We start from the raw sequence: 13,730 nt of genomic DNA, 5'->3' as shown, positions 1-13,730 counted from the left end.
TTCTATTGGCCGGCCACTGTGTGACGTCGCTGTGACGCCGAACGTCCCTCCCCCTTCAGGAAGTGGATGTTCGCCGCCCACAGCGAGGTCGTTTGGAAGGTAAGTACGTGTGACGGGGGGTTACAGTATTGTGCGACACGGGCAACAAATTGCCCGTGCTGCACAAACGATGGGGGCACGAGAAATTGGAAGGTGTAAAGCAGCCTTAACCGTCTCTCCACCGACATATTACCTCACACATAAGCTTCTTATACTAAGTATGTCCTTGGTTGCTTATAGCAGCCAATCAGAGCTCCTATTAATAACCTGAAGCTCCCAGCTCCATTGAATTTAATGTAAGCAGTTTTTTTGGAGAGTAACTGTAAAGCGCAAGGGTTAAATTTTCCCCTCAAAACATAGTCTATGACGTTCCCTGAGTCACATGAGGTTTCTGTGCAAAATTTCGTGATTGTATGCGACGGTGCGGATTCCTTTAGCGGACACACACACACACACACACACACACACACACTACACACACACACTACACACACACACACACACACTACACACACACACTCAGCTTTAAAGGCTCCTTATCCAGAGGCGCTGTGTTTGTAAGCATTAATGAAGCCAACTCTTGACAGTTTGGATAGAGGATGTTATCCAACCAGTACAATGGCGGCGCCGCTCGTGTACAGCGACAAGTTACAAACGAGACGCTGTCAGCAGACCAGACTGGAGTCTGTGGCAGCAGGGGGTGACGTCACATCGTTGTAACCAATGGGTGACGCTCCTGGCCAGTCACGTGCTTTGCTCTCTTCCTGTGTCTCCTCTTTTCGACCTTCGCAGACATCATGGAGGAGTACACTCGGGAGCCCTGGTAAGTGAGAGCCGGTGTACTCTGACAGTGGGGGGCGCAGGGCGGAGGGTGGTCTGTGGCCGCAGCGTAGCGGCTGCAGTGTGCCGGGCACTGGTCAGTGCAGGGCGCCCTCACTCTCCCGGGTGACTCATGGCTGCTCACTTACCGGCTATTACATCAGGTCTATGACACAGCCATACTTGCCGTACAGAGCACGTAGTGGGCGAGCACCCTGTGGTCCCCTGTGCTGCACTGCTGACTGCACACATACCTGCCACCTGTCCGGGCGGGCTGGGCCACTGTCAGCCCATCTTATGGCCACACACCGTGCCTACTCCCGGCCAATATCTTATTGAGGATGCAGTAAGCCGCAGCAGTCATGGCGGCATATGCCATGTTGGCACACAGTTGCACGCTGCCTTCTTGAAGACCCTGTTTTCTTAGGGTTATGTTTTCCATGACTTCCCAGTAATGAGGCCTGGGGTGCTGCCCGGTATATTAATGCTGTATATGTCTCTGTCCCTAGTCCGTGGAGGATTGTAGATGACTGTGGCGGGGCCTTCACCATGGGCATCATCGGAGGGGGCATTTTTCAAGCCATCAAAGGATTCAGGAACTCTCCTCAGGTAAGTCCAGTGTTCTGTACTGTTGTATCAGTCCATAAACTGTAGAGCATCAAGTTGTCACCGCTGCAATGGTGGATGCACTACAGATATGCGGACTGCAGGGCCTGACCATGAAGATAAAGCCTTCAGAGTACAGCAATCACACTCCTCAGCATTGACGTAACTCCACCATATGGAAATCAAGGGGTTAATAGACATAATGATATGCAACTGGTGAAAAATGGAAACATTCTGAAGCCATCTTGATTTAAGAATCAAATAAAGTCCCAAGCACAGAAATCCCTGCACTTAGACACCAGGCAATGCTGTCAATGCGGTTATTAAAGGGAACCTGTCACCACTGTTTTGGCCTCTAAGCTGCGGCCATTGCCACCGGGCTCTTATATAGAGCATTCTAACATGCTGTATATAGGAGCCCAGACCGCTGTGTAGAACGTAAAAACACTTTATAATACTTACCTAACGGTCGTGCGGTGGGCCATATGGGGGTCTCCATTCTCCCGTGTTGGCGCCTCCCCTTTCGGCCATCTTTGTCCTCCTTCTTTAGCCGCGGTGCATGACGTGTCCGACGTCATCCACACTCCCCGGCATTCAAGTCCTGAGCAGGGCAGATCAAAGTATTGTAGTGCGCCTGTGCAGAACCGGCGAGTGTGTATGACATAGAAGCGTCATGCACACAGGCTTCAGAAAGGACGAAGATGGCCGAAAGAGGCGGCACCGGAGAATGGAAACACCCATATGGCCCACCGCATGACCATTAGGTAAGTATTATAAAGTGATTTTTATGTTCTCACAGCGGCCTGGGCTCCTATATACAGCATGTTAGAATGCTGTATATAAGAGCCCGGTGGTGGTGGCCGCAGGTTATACGCCAAAAAAGTGGTGACAGGTTCCCTTTAATGGCATAAGGCAGGGATCAAACTCAGCTGGGTGATGGGCCCCAGATGGAAGAAATAATTTGGGGGCTGCATTCTTTGCAGGGCCAAGCAACGTTTTTAGTGGTACCATTTATTTCTCTTTACAACATTGGATCACTGTTTTTGTACAGATGTCACTTGTTTATTATAATAAACGTGCACTTTTTTGTTTATATATAAAAAACATTTTTTAAAGGTGAAAAAAAGTCATGCTTTATTTTTAATTTATTTTTTTTTTACATTTTATCCCCTTGTAAGTAATATAGTCTTACAATTAGCACCATAGTTTTTTTGGCCAACGTCTTGTAGTTATTTTTCCATCCTGGTCCTCATCTTTTAGTAATGCCCCATCCTTGTCCCCATTCTGTAGTAATGTGACCTATTCCGGTTCCCTTCTTGTAGCAATCTCGCCCATTGTGCCATTCTTCTCTCTCACTCACGCACACACACTTCTCACCTGCCCTCCATTCCCTCGTGTCCTTTTCGCGTGGCCCCCTTCGTGATCGCGGACGGTGCAGCGGGGCACCGCAGTCACACTTTACTTCAGATGCGCTGTGCAGTCAAGCTCTGTGAACAACTATTCCATACGATGGGCAGCCGCCGGCTGGTCAGAGGCGAGGAAGTGATGTGATACGCTTCAGCTACTGGCCTCTGATTGTCAATCAGGCGGCTGCATTTGGAATAGCTGCGCATAGAGCTTGACTCTGTTCAGCGACAGCCAACCATCTGAAATAAAGCGCTGACTGTTGTGGCCTCTGTACCAGCCGCTCTCATCAAGGGGGCCTCGGGCCACACTGAGCAGCCTCAGAGGCTGGCTGCCTCGCGGGCCAAGTGTTTAAGACCTCTGGTCTAAGGAATGGTCTGCCACAGTGAATACACTTGGACACAGAAGTAGTCAATATCCACGGCTGGCAGCTACCTTTGCAATTGCTGACCAATGACATCCCAGATGTGCTCCATGGGAGACAAGTCTGGAGACACTGCAGGCCATAGTAGCATGTTGAGTGCACGCAGGATGCTCTGAGTAGCACGTGCATAATGTGTTCTGTTATATGTAAAAATTGCTCCTGGGACACTTCGGAGAAATGACGGTACCACTGATTCCACAATCAATTCAATGTAACGCCGAGTTGTTAATTTACCTAGAATTAGACCAGAGGGTGCGAACGACCCTACATTGTCGCCTGACCACCATAAACGTTGGAGTAGGAACTATGGGACATTTCTTCTTGTAGGCCTAGTCATGGCATGCCCATGAGGTCTCCAGAGCAATTTTTGTCTTAAGTGGGACTCATTGCTGAACAGCATAGACTTCTGTTTCAGCCTCCAATTCTATATTCCAGCTTCTTGTTTCAATTTGAAGACCATATGGGCAAGGCCATGAAGAAGCTTTCACTTGAGAAGGTCAAATCAGTCCCATTCCAGGAACATGGTGTGGGGTGGCATAATCTATGGAAGCTGGATGTCTCCAGACTTCATTCCAGGTACATTAACAGCTTTGTGTTACATTGATTTGGTCATGGCACCAGTGTTATGACCTTTTCTCAAGTGTCCCAGGAACCATTTTTCAACACAACTCCAGGCTGTATGTTGGTCGTTCTACTGTGAGCAGCCTGCATGATCTATATGGGCTAGCCTGACTTCTTCGGACGTGTCTCCCATTTTACTCATCTGAGATATTGCTTGGCAATTACAAAGTGAGCTACCAGCGGCGGATCTTGAGGATTTGCATGCCCAAGTGCATTTACGGAGGCAGAACATTCTTTAAACAACCATTGATAACATCATTAATGGCATAGGAAGTGGTGTAAGTGCTTGTATTACTGCACGTGGTGCTCATACAGGATACTGAATAAATCAAGATGTTCTGAAAATTTTATTTCCGTGTTTTCATTGTTTGCTTATCATTAGGTATCTATGGATCCAGTGATTTCCATAATTTCACATCTTTTTCTTCTCTAATGTTGACAATTTCAACATTAAGGAGTGAGTATACTCTATTTATAGTCTTCAATACATTGTATTTGTACAGTCCCTGGAAACCATAGACAACTAATTTAGATTGGGGTTGGACAAAAATATTAGTCACAGGTGTCATTATAATATCCCAAATTGAGTGGTACTTACCTGCTATTACCCCTGTGGGTCCTAGGCAGGTGGCTGTGGGGGATGTGATCACAGATCCTGGTGAGTGGCTGCTCAACCCATGAGTCCAGGAATTGATGGTAATATTGTGACTTATTGTTTACAGGGTGTTCAGCACCGTATGAAGGGCAGTTTTTTTGCTATACGAACCCGTGCCCCACAACTCGGAGGTAAGACCAGATTTAATTCCTTTTTTTATTCATTTTCATATGTTTTCTAGAAGTGTCTGTATTATCCTCATTTTAGTGAGCACTATATATACTACATAACATAATGTTCATCCTGATGTTGGGCTGTGCATGTACGGCCATTCAAGGTTACACATCATTGCGTGGTATCTGTTATGGAAAATATAACCTTTGACTGTTCTGCATAAAGACCTTGAGCTACAAAGTATTCTTCTCAAGTGAAATAAACTGCGTGGGTGACAGTCTAAAGGAAAGATCACATTTTTCAAAAGTGAATATAGCAAAAAATAAAACAAAACTTGTTCCTGGTAATTCTGAATGAGCCAGCTGTGAAGTTAGTGTCTGTCTACTAGTATACCTGAAAACTGTCTGTAAGCCCATAAACTGGGGAGGGGGTCACTGCAGCCTCAGGCACAGTTTTATGTTGCCTTGCTTGTATATTTATTCCTCCTAAGGTTTTAAGAAAGGTGTCTGCCAGTATAAGCAATATTGGAAAGCCATTGTATTTTAAATTACCAGTTTTATTGTATTGCTGTATCTTACCTGCAGGGGCGGAACGATCGCGGTCGCAGGGATTGCGATCGAGCCCGGGGGTGCAGGGGACCCGCATGCCCTATTTCATGCTTCAGCTGGATGTGCGTCTGAGGGTGCACATCCAGCTGAAATGCATCGCGGTGCAGAAACCCATCAGGTACCTCCATTTTGATCCACGCTGCTGGCCAAAGAGAAGCGGGCAGCTTTCATTGGGTCACCCTTATTGAGGCGACACATGACATTGACATCACGTGTTGCCATACTACGGACGCCGATGAAGACTGCCGGTCACTGTGTGCTGGCTCTCGAAGAGGAGGAGGTGCAACGTGGGAGCTGGGGAGGTGGCGAGTACAATATATACCATGAGGGGCCCAGGAGAGGAACATATATACTAGGAGGGGGACCGTATATACCGGTAGGTGGCCAGGAGAGGAACATATATATCAGGAGGGGGACAGCATATACCAGGAAGGGGACAGTTTGTACCATGAGGGGCCCAGGAGAGAAACATATATAGCAGGAGGTGGACAGTATATACCAGAAGGGGAACAGTATATATGAGGAGTGGGACAGTTTATACCGGCCCAGGAGAGGAGCATATATTCCAGGAAGGGAACATGATATACCAGGAGGGAGTTTATACCAGGAGGGGGACAGTATATACCAAGGGGTGTCCAGGAGAGGCACATATATACCAGGAGGGGCTCAAATAGGGGACATTATATACCAGGATGGGGGACATTACTACGCAATGAGGGGAGGGCACCTTGTATGTATTTATAGGATTTAGAATCCTAAATGTATACATATATCTGACCAATATGCGGGGATGGGAGGGCCCAGGCCCAAATTTTGCACTCAGGCCCATTGAACTCTATTTACGCCATGGCTTATGGCTTATGACCCATTCTTATTCGGGGGTCCCAATCTGTTTAAATGAACACAAGACTTATAATTGTAATTTACAGGGAACCTTTCAGGTCCCCATGCCCTCCAGCCCAGCAGTATTGATACTTGTATGCACAGATTCCCTCCCTAACCCACCCTGTATAACGCTAGTCACTAATATGAATGTTTAAAAAAATACTTATTAACCTTGCTTTCCCTATACTAATTAGCGTCTTGACTAGTCGCAGGGGTGTTGGTCCCAAAGACTAGTCGGCCATTTTTCCATGTTATCACGCACCTGTGGGCATAATATCATGATTTCCACAAGCTGTTCTCACTGCTAGCTAACGAAAATCTCACGCATGCACGTGGCTCATTTTGTCCACGTCAGTGCGCTTCAGAAGCAGGGTGGACACTTAACGACTACATTAGGCGCACTGTGCATGACAGAAGTTCAGAAGACGTGTACTTGAGCCATCTACTGAACTTCTGGTTATGTGCAGTGTGCCTAATGAAGCCGGCGAGCGGGTACCCTGCTTCTGAGGTGCACTGACATGGCCAAAATGAGCCATGATCATGAGCAAGATTTCCATTAGCTGGCGGTGACGCTGGCTTGTGGAAATCATGTTATCACGCCCACAGGGTTGTAATAACATGGAAAGAGGGCCGACTAGTCAGGAAACCGTTTGCAAATAAGCAGGATTTTGACTGCAACAAAAACCATACTGTACTAAATATGATAAATTTTATTTTCCAGCCTGATATTATTTATACCCACTGGTAGAAAGCCAAGGTATTGAGCAACTATGCCTGATGCTGAGCTAGTAGGATGTGCAGAACCTTTGCGAGAAGGGACACTATGCCTGGCACCAAATATATTTAGGGCCTAGGTGATATTTGGTGTCTCCTTGTAACAACTTGTATTTAAAACCTTGTTATATAAATTAAGATACTGTGATTTCCTTCAGGGCTCCAATTAAAATGTAGGAAACCTCAAGTCTCTAATTGCCTACATAACCACCACACAAGTAGACAGCTGGCTCCATATCTGAACATGTAAATCTGATAACACTGTGCTATTTGACTGTTATATTACAGAGCACCCTGACCCTTTTATCTATGATTATATTTCTTAATTTACAGAATAGCCATTGCTTTAATGATGTCATGAATCAATGGTATACATTAAAATACGCAACTTTGTAATATATTAAAGAAATTTGCTTTTTTTTCGCCTGCACTGATCGGTCTATTCATGGGTAAAATTTGTCGGCAATTATGACAGATTTTCCCTTTAATGAGAGAGAAGCCAGTTGGTACTTGTAAAATTCTATGGAAGGGGGGGAGGCGCAAGAGGCAGAAACACACATTCTGCCTCAAGACTTTCATTTCTCCACAGAATGAGCACCAGCTCTTCTCTCGGTAATGGGAAAATCTTCACTGCAAACTGATTTTACCCATGAATTGAGAATTTGGAGAATAGTTGATTAGTCCTGTCGGAAAAAGAAGCCGATTTCTCTGATCATGCATATTACAATGTATTTTCTTGTGTACTGTTGATTTAGGAAATAAATGGGTGCTGTAACTTTTAGGACAATGAAATTGTTTTAAACACTACATTTTTTTTTTTTTTAAAGGTAGCTTCGCAGTATGGGGTGGTCTATTCTCAATGATAGACTGCAGTATGGTTAAAATCCGGGGGAAGGAAGATCCCTGGAATTCAATCACTAGTGGAGCTATGACTGGGGCAATCTTGGCTGCCAGAAGTAAGTATCTGGATTCACATAGAATAATGTGACTTTTTACATGTACAGTCATGGCCAAAAGTTTTGAGAATGACACAAAAATTATATTTTCACATGATCTGTTGCCCTCTGGTTTTTAATTTTGTCTGATGTTTACATCACATACAGAAATATAATTGCAATCATATTATGAGTACCAAAAGGTTATATTGACAGTTAAGGTGGCTTTACACACTGCAACATTGCAAACGACATCGCTGTAACGTCACCGGTTTTGTGACGTAATAGCGACCTCCCCAGCGACATTGCAGTGTGTGAAACACATCAGCGACCTGGCCCCTGCTGTGAAGTTGCTGATCGCTACAAATTGTTCAGGACCATTCTTTGGTCCTTTGTTTCCCGCTGTGCAGCATGATCGCTAGAAAGTCTGTGTGTAAAGGGGACTTAAATGTGCAGGCAGCAGGAGCCGGCTTCTGCGGACACTGGTAACCACGGTAAACATCGGGTAACCAAGCAGCCCTGTCCTTGGTTACTCGATATTTACCTTCGTTACCAGCCTCCGCCGCTCTCACTGTCAGTGCCGGCTCCTGCTCCTGCTCCTTGCACGTGTAGCTACAGCACACATCGGGTAATTAACCCCATGTGTGCTGTAACTAGGAGAGCAGGGAGCCAGCGCTAAGCAGTGTGCGCTGCTCCCTGCTCTCTGCACGTGTAGCTACAGCACACATCGGGTAATTAACCCGATGTGTGCTGTAACTAGGAGAGCAGGGAGCCAGCGCTAAGCAGTGTGCGCTGCTCCCTGCTCTCTGCACGTGTAGCTGCAGCACACATCGGGTAATTAACCCGATGTGTACTGTAGCTAGGAGAGCAGGGAGCCAGCGCTAAGCAGTGTGCGCTGCTCCCTGCTCTCTGCACGTGTAGCTGCGTGCGCTGGTAACCAAGGTAAATATCGGGTTGGTTACCCGATATTTACCTTAGTTACCAAGCGCAGCATCGCTTCAGTGCGTCGCTGGGGGCTGGTCACTGGTTGCTGGTGACAGCTCACCAGCAACCCGTGTAGCGATGCTCCAGCGATCCCTGCCAGGTCAGGTTGCTGGTGGGATCGCTGGAGCGTCTGACTGTGTGACCTCTCACCAGCAACCTCCTAGCAACTTACCAGCAATCCCTATCAGGTTGTATCGTTGTTGGGATCGCTGGTAAGTTGTTTAGTGTGACGGTACCTTTAGAATGAGTTAATGCAGCAAGTCAATATTTGCAGTGTTGACCCTTCTTCTTCAGGACCTCTGCAATTCTCCCTGGCATGCTCTCAATCAACTTCTGGACCAAATCCTGACTGATAGCTGTCCATTCTTGCATAAGCAATTCTTGCATTTTGCCAGAATTTGTTGGTTTTTGTTTGTCCACCCGTCTCTTGATGATTGCCCACAAGTTCTCAATGGGATTAAGATCTGGGGAGTTTCCAGGCCATGGACCCAAAATCTATATGTTTTGTTCCATGAGCCATTTAGTGATCACCTTTGCTTTATGGCAAGGTGCTCCATCATGCTGGAAAAGGCATTGTTGGGCGCCAAACTGCTCTTGGACAGTTGGGAGAAGTTGCTCTTGGAGGACATTCTGGTACCATTCTTTATTCATGGCTGTGTTTTTAGGCAAGACTGTGAGTGAGCCGATTCCCTTGGCTGAGAAGCAACCCCACACATGAATCGTTTCAGGATGCTTAACACTTGGCATGAGACAAGACTGGTGGTAGCGCTCACCACTTCTTCTCCTAATAAGCTGTTTTCCAGATGTCCCAAACAATCGAAAAGGGGATTCATCTGAGAAAATGACTTTACCCCAGTCCTCAGCAGTCCACTCCCTGTACCTTTTGCAGAATATCAGTCGGTCCTTGATGTTTTTTCTGGAGAGAAGTGGCTTCTTTGCTGCCCTCCTTGAAACCAGGCCTTGCTCAAGCAGTCTCCGCCTCACAGTGCGTGCAGAAGCAGTCACACCAGCCTGCTGCCATTGCTGAGCTAGCTAGGCACTGCTGGTAGTCCGATCGCGCAGCTGAAACAGTTTTAAGATACGGTCCTGGCGTTTGCTGGTCCTTCTTGGGCGCCCTGGAGCCTTTTTGGCAACAATGGAAGCTATTTGAAGTTCTTGATGATGCGATAGATTGTTGACTGAGGTGCAATCTTTGTAGCTGCGATACTCTTCCCTGTTAGGCCATTTTTGTGCAGAGCAATGATGGCTGCACGTGTTTCTTTAGAGATAACCATGGTTAACTGAAGAGAAACAATGATACCAAGCACCAGACTCCTTTTAAAGTGTCCAGTGGTGTCATTCTTACTTAATCATAACTGATTGCCAGCCCTGTCCTCATCAACACCCACACCTGTGTTAATGGAACAATCGCTAAAACAATGTTAGCTGCTCCTTTTAAGGCAGGAATGCAATGATGTTGAAATGTGTTTTGGGGGTTAAAGTTCATTTTCTTAGCCAATATTGACTTTGCAAGTAATTGCTGTTAAGCTGATCACTCTTTGACATTCTGGAGTATATGCAAATTGCCATTAGAAAAACTTAAGCAGTAGACTTTGTAAAAATTAATATTTGTAGCATTCTCAAAACTTTTGGCCATGACTGTACACTATACAATTAGATTTTATGGGCTCACTTTTTCAGCATTTTGGATTTTGTGACTTTGTGCCAGGGCCGGCGTCAGCACCCAGTGCACCTGGGCAAGTGCCGGGGCCCTGGACAGCCGGAGGTGCCCCCACACAGTCGGCAGGAGCAGGTCACCATTTTTCCTGCGGCTCCCAGGCAGATTTCTGGGGACCCCAGACAGTGCTACGGCAGGGAGCTACACTTTGTTGGCTGTTGGCCCTTTAAACCCACCAAACACGGGCACACTGCATTTACATGCATTGCAGGCCAGGGTTAATATGTGGGCGGAGCTAGCAGTGCATTCCTGTCCCACAGATGAAGAGGAGCAGCTGCTGGCCCCCTAGCGTCCTCCAGTACTGCCTGTAGGTGCCCCCAGCGTCTCCCAAGATGTGTATGCCTCTCACTGGCCACAGTAATGTGTATGCCCCCCTGTGCTGTCTATGCTGATGTGATGTCTATGTCCCCAGCCTTCACTGTGATGTATTTGCCCCCAGCCCCTCCTGTGATGTATGAACAGCAGTCTCCGTGTTCACTTTGCAGCCTTGTCTACTAGAAGTGATGCTGCTGCTCCGGCACACAAACGGAATGAAAAGTGCAGTGCCAGCCCGGCAGTATCACTCACTAGTAGCAGACACATTACAGTGCACTGTGCGCGGCCTTGTCTGTTAGTGACTGCCATCACGTAACGCGGCCTGCACAGCCACATGCCCAGTAGGAGCTTGACGAGTGGGGGATGAGCGTGAGCCTTCTGCCGCATTCCTCATATTAAAAATACCGTAATGTGTCTGTATGCATGATGTGTGTATATTTGTCAGTTTGTATATATTTTTGTGAATTTGTCTTCAGATTTATACGTATGCCTGTATGTGTACGTATCTGTTTGTGTGTGTTTGCATGTGCATGGGGCCTATTGAGACTTTCACTTTAGGCCCACAAAAACCTGGACCCGGCCATACTGTATGCGGTATCTTAGTACTTAGTTTACCCATTTTTCTTCTTTTGTCAGATGGAGCTGTTGCCATGGTGGGCTCTGCTGCAATGGGTGGAATTCTTTTGGCGTTGATAGAAGGTGCAGGAATCTTATTGACACGATTTGCCTCTTCACAGTTTGTAAATGGTAAGTGGCTGCAGACATATTTTGAAGGCAGCTTTGGGTCCGGGGGTAAGTGCATGAATAGTTTGTGGTCAGTTTGGTTTCTCTACAGCAGGTTGTCTTTGGCCTTATTCAGACATGCGTGTTTTCATTCCATGGCTGTCCGACTATAGGCAGAGAAATTTTAGCCAATATTATGCATAAGGACATTTTCCACATGGATCATAGGCGCTGTGGAAAAAAAATCTCGAAATTCAGATGAGACTAATGCATGCAATAGAAGGCAATTACTGTTCCCGTCTGTACTAGCATACAGAGCCAGCAATGTCACCAATTTGTGGACTTTAATAACCTGAGGTTGAGTCATTGATCTGGAAATTAATATTTCTTTCCCATGTCTCTATTTTCAGGTCCACCAATACCAGAAGACTCGTCCCAGCTGAGCCCAGCATCCCCTTTTGGTGGTTACCAGCAGTACCAGTGAAACAATGCTATGAAGGACTTGAAATGGATCCTCTGGAACAATTACCGCCATACCATGTGCACATTTGGATCCTTTAGCGTCTGAATTATGGTTGTGGCTGTGAATGCATGGACTTCTAAGGCTCTTTGAATGCGAATAGCACCTATTGAATAAGTTCTATATAAGTTACGTGGTTAGAATGATTCAATAAGAGCTATGAATTCCCTAGTTAAAAATTCACAGATTCTGACCTTGAATACTTAACACTAGAAGTCCCAGAGAGGGGTCATTTAACATTTCTACCATTGGAACCCTATGGAGCTCGAAATTTCTGGGACTTCTAGTGTTAAAGAACCATTTGATTTTATGTTGACCCTCACAAACATACAATGAAAAGCATTTTAAAGCGTAAGAATATTCAGCATTTATTTGTATGTGAAATTAATGCTGCCACAGAATGTTACTGGAGCAAAAACGGCTTCAGTGGATTGAAGAAGAAAAAAAAAAACCCTGGCAATTTTCAACTATAGTTGCAAGAATTTGTCATATCTGTACACTATAGGTCTGTATCGATTATATTTTGTATCCAATGGATATTGTGCTGTACACAGTTTGCCGCATGTTTTCAGCTTTACATGGCTATGTCCTCATACTAAAGTACCATGTTGGTGTTCCAAAGTTTCTGAGTATTGGAATGATCTCAATCAAGGAATACTTTTCTATAAAGGTAACAACAATTGACTAATTACATCCACTCTAGACCAAACAGGAGAATCTAAATTACAGTATGTATATTTATTACTACTTTCATTGCACATTTTCTTACACTTTGATAAATGGCCTTCTCAAAAGTTACATTGTTATAATCTTCCTTTTACTTTTAACTAAAAAGAAAAAGTATTGAAATATCGCACAATATAGAAATTGGAGACTATGGCGGCGGTTTAATATTCAAGCATTTATTACAAGTCCAAACTCTATATTTTACTTTTCTTAAAATAGTGTAAAATACAAGTTTTAGCCCTTATTATTTATGTGCAACTGTAATTGCTACTTTATAGCTAAGCATTCTTAGACACAGTTCTTATACAGAAAAGCAAAACGCCAATGGATCTAAATTTGCAGCATTTTTCTTTTGTTTTGTGAATAAAAATTCCCATCAACGTTACAGGTTAATATTCAGTTCACATTAACATCATAGATCTTATTTATTATAGAGCCACAACAGCTAGAGTATCTGGACATTTGCTGATGGTTACTGACAAATCCTGATGGATCTTATTGTCAATTGTGACTAAAAATATGTACTATTGCAGAGCCAACTATAAAGCTTAGGGTTTTTTTTTCATGATTTACATTGTGGCAGGAGACTACATGGTAAGACAACCCCCAATTACAACGAAAATGCTTCAGTGCTAATTGTGTCTGAGGCTAGTTTCACACTTGCGTTGTTTTGATGCAAACGGAATCCGTCACTAATGTAGTACAGTTCATTTATTTACATTGGAAGCGCGTTACTATGGCGCGTGTGTGTGTCATGCAGTACCTACTTGTGTCCACATGATGTCGCACTTCCACTGTAAATAAATGAACTGTACTACATTAGTGACGGAACCCGATACCGTCAAAATAGCGCAAATGTGA

The 13,730-nt window shown here is 45.1% G+C and overlaps 1 protein-coding gene across 1 annotated transcript; it reads left to right on the top strand.

Annotated features, from left to right (window-relative positions):
• The first annotated feature begins 775 nt into the window (after window positions 1-775).
• Window positions 776-13,254, top strand: TIMM17A (translocase of inner mitochondrial membrane 17A). The gene is made up of 6 exons (XM_075335843.1): window positions 776-862; window positions 1,368-1,467; window positions 4,636-4,699; window positions 7,777-7,905; window positions 11,537-11,647; window positions 12,034-13,254. The coding sequence occupies exons 1-6, from the start codon at window positions 837-839 to the stop codon at window positions 12,105-12,107; spliced, it is 504 nt and encodes a 167-aa protein (XP_075191958.1). The 5' UTR covers window positions 776-836; the 3' UTR covers window positions 12,108-13,254.
• The last annotated feature ends 476 nt before the right edge of the window (window positions 13,255-13,730 follow it).

This window comes from Anomaloglossus baeobatrachus, chromosome 2 (assembly GCF_048569485.1).
Source record: "Anomaloglossus baeobatrachus isolate aAnoBae1 chromosome 2, aAnoBae1.hap1, whole genome shotgun sequence".
NCBI classification, from domain to species: domain Eukaryota; kingdom Metazoa; phylum Chordata; class Amphibia; order Anura; family Aromobatidae; genus Anomaloglossus; species Anomaloglossus baeobatrachus.
This window is presented reverse-complemented; position numbering and strand designations above follow the sequence as displayed.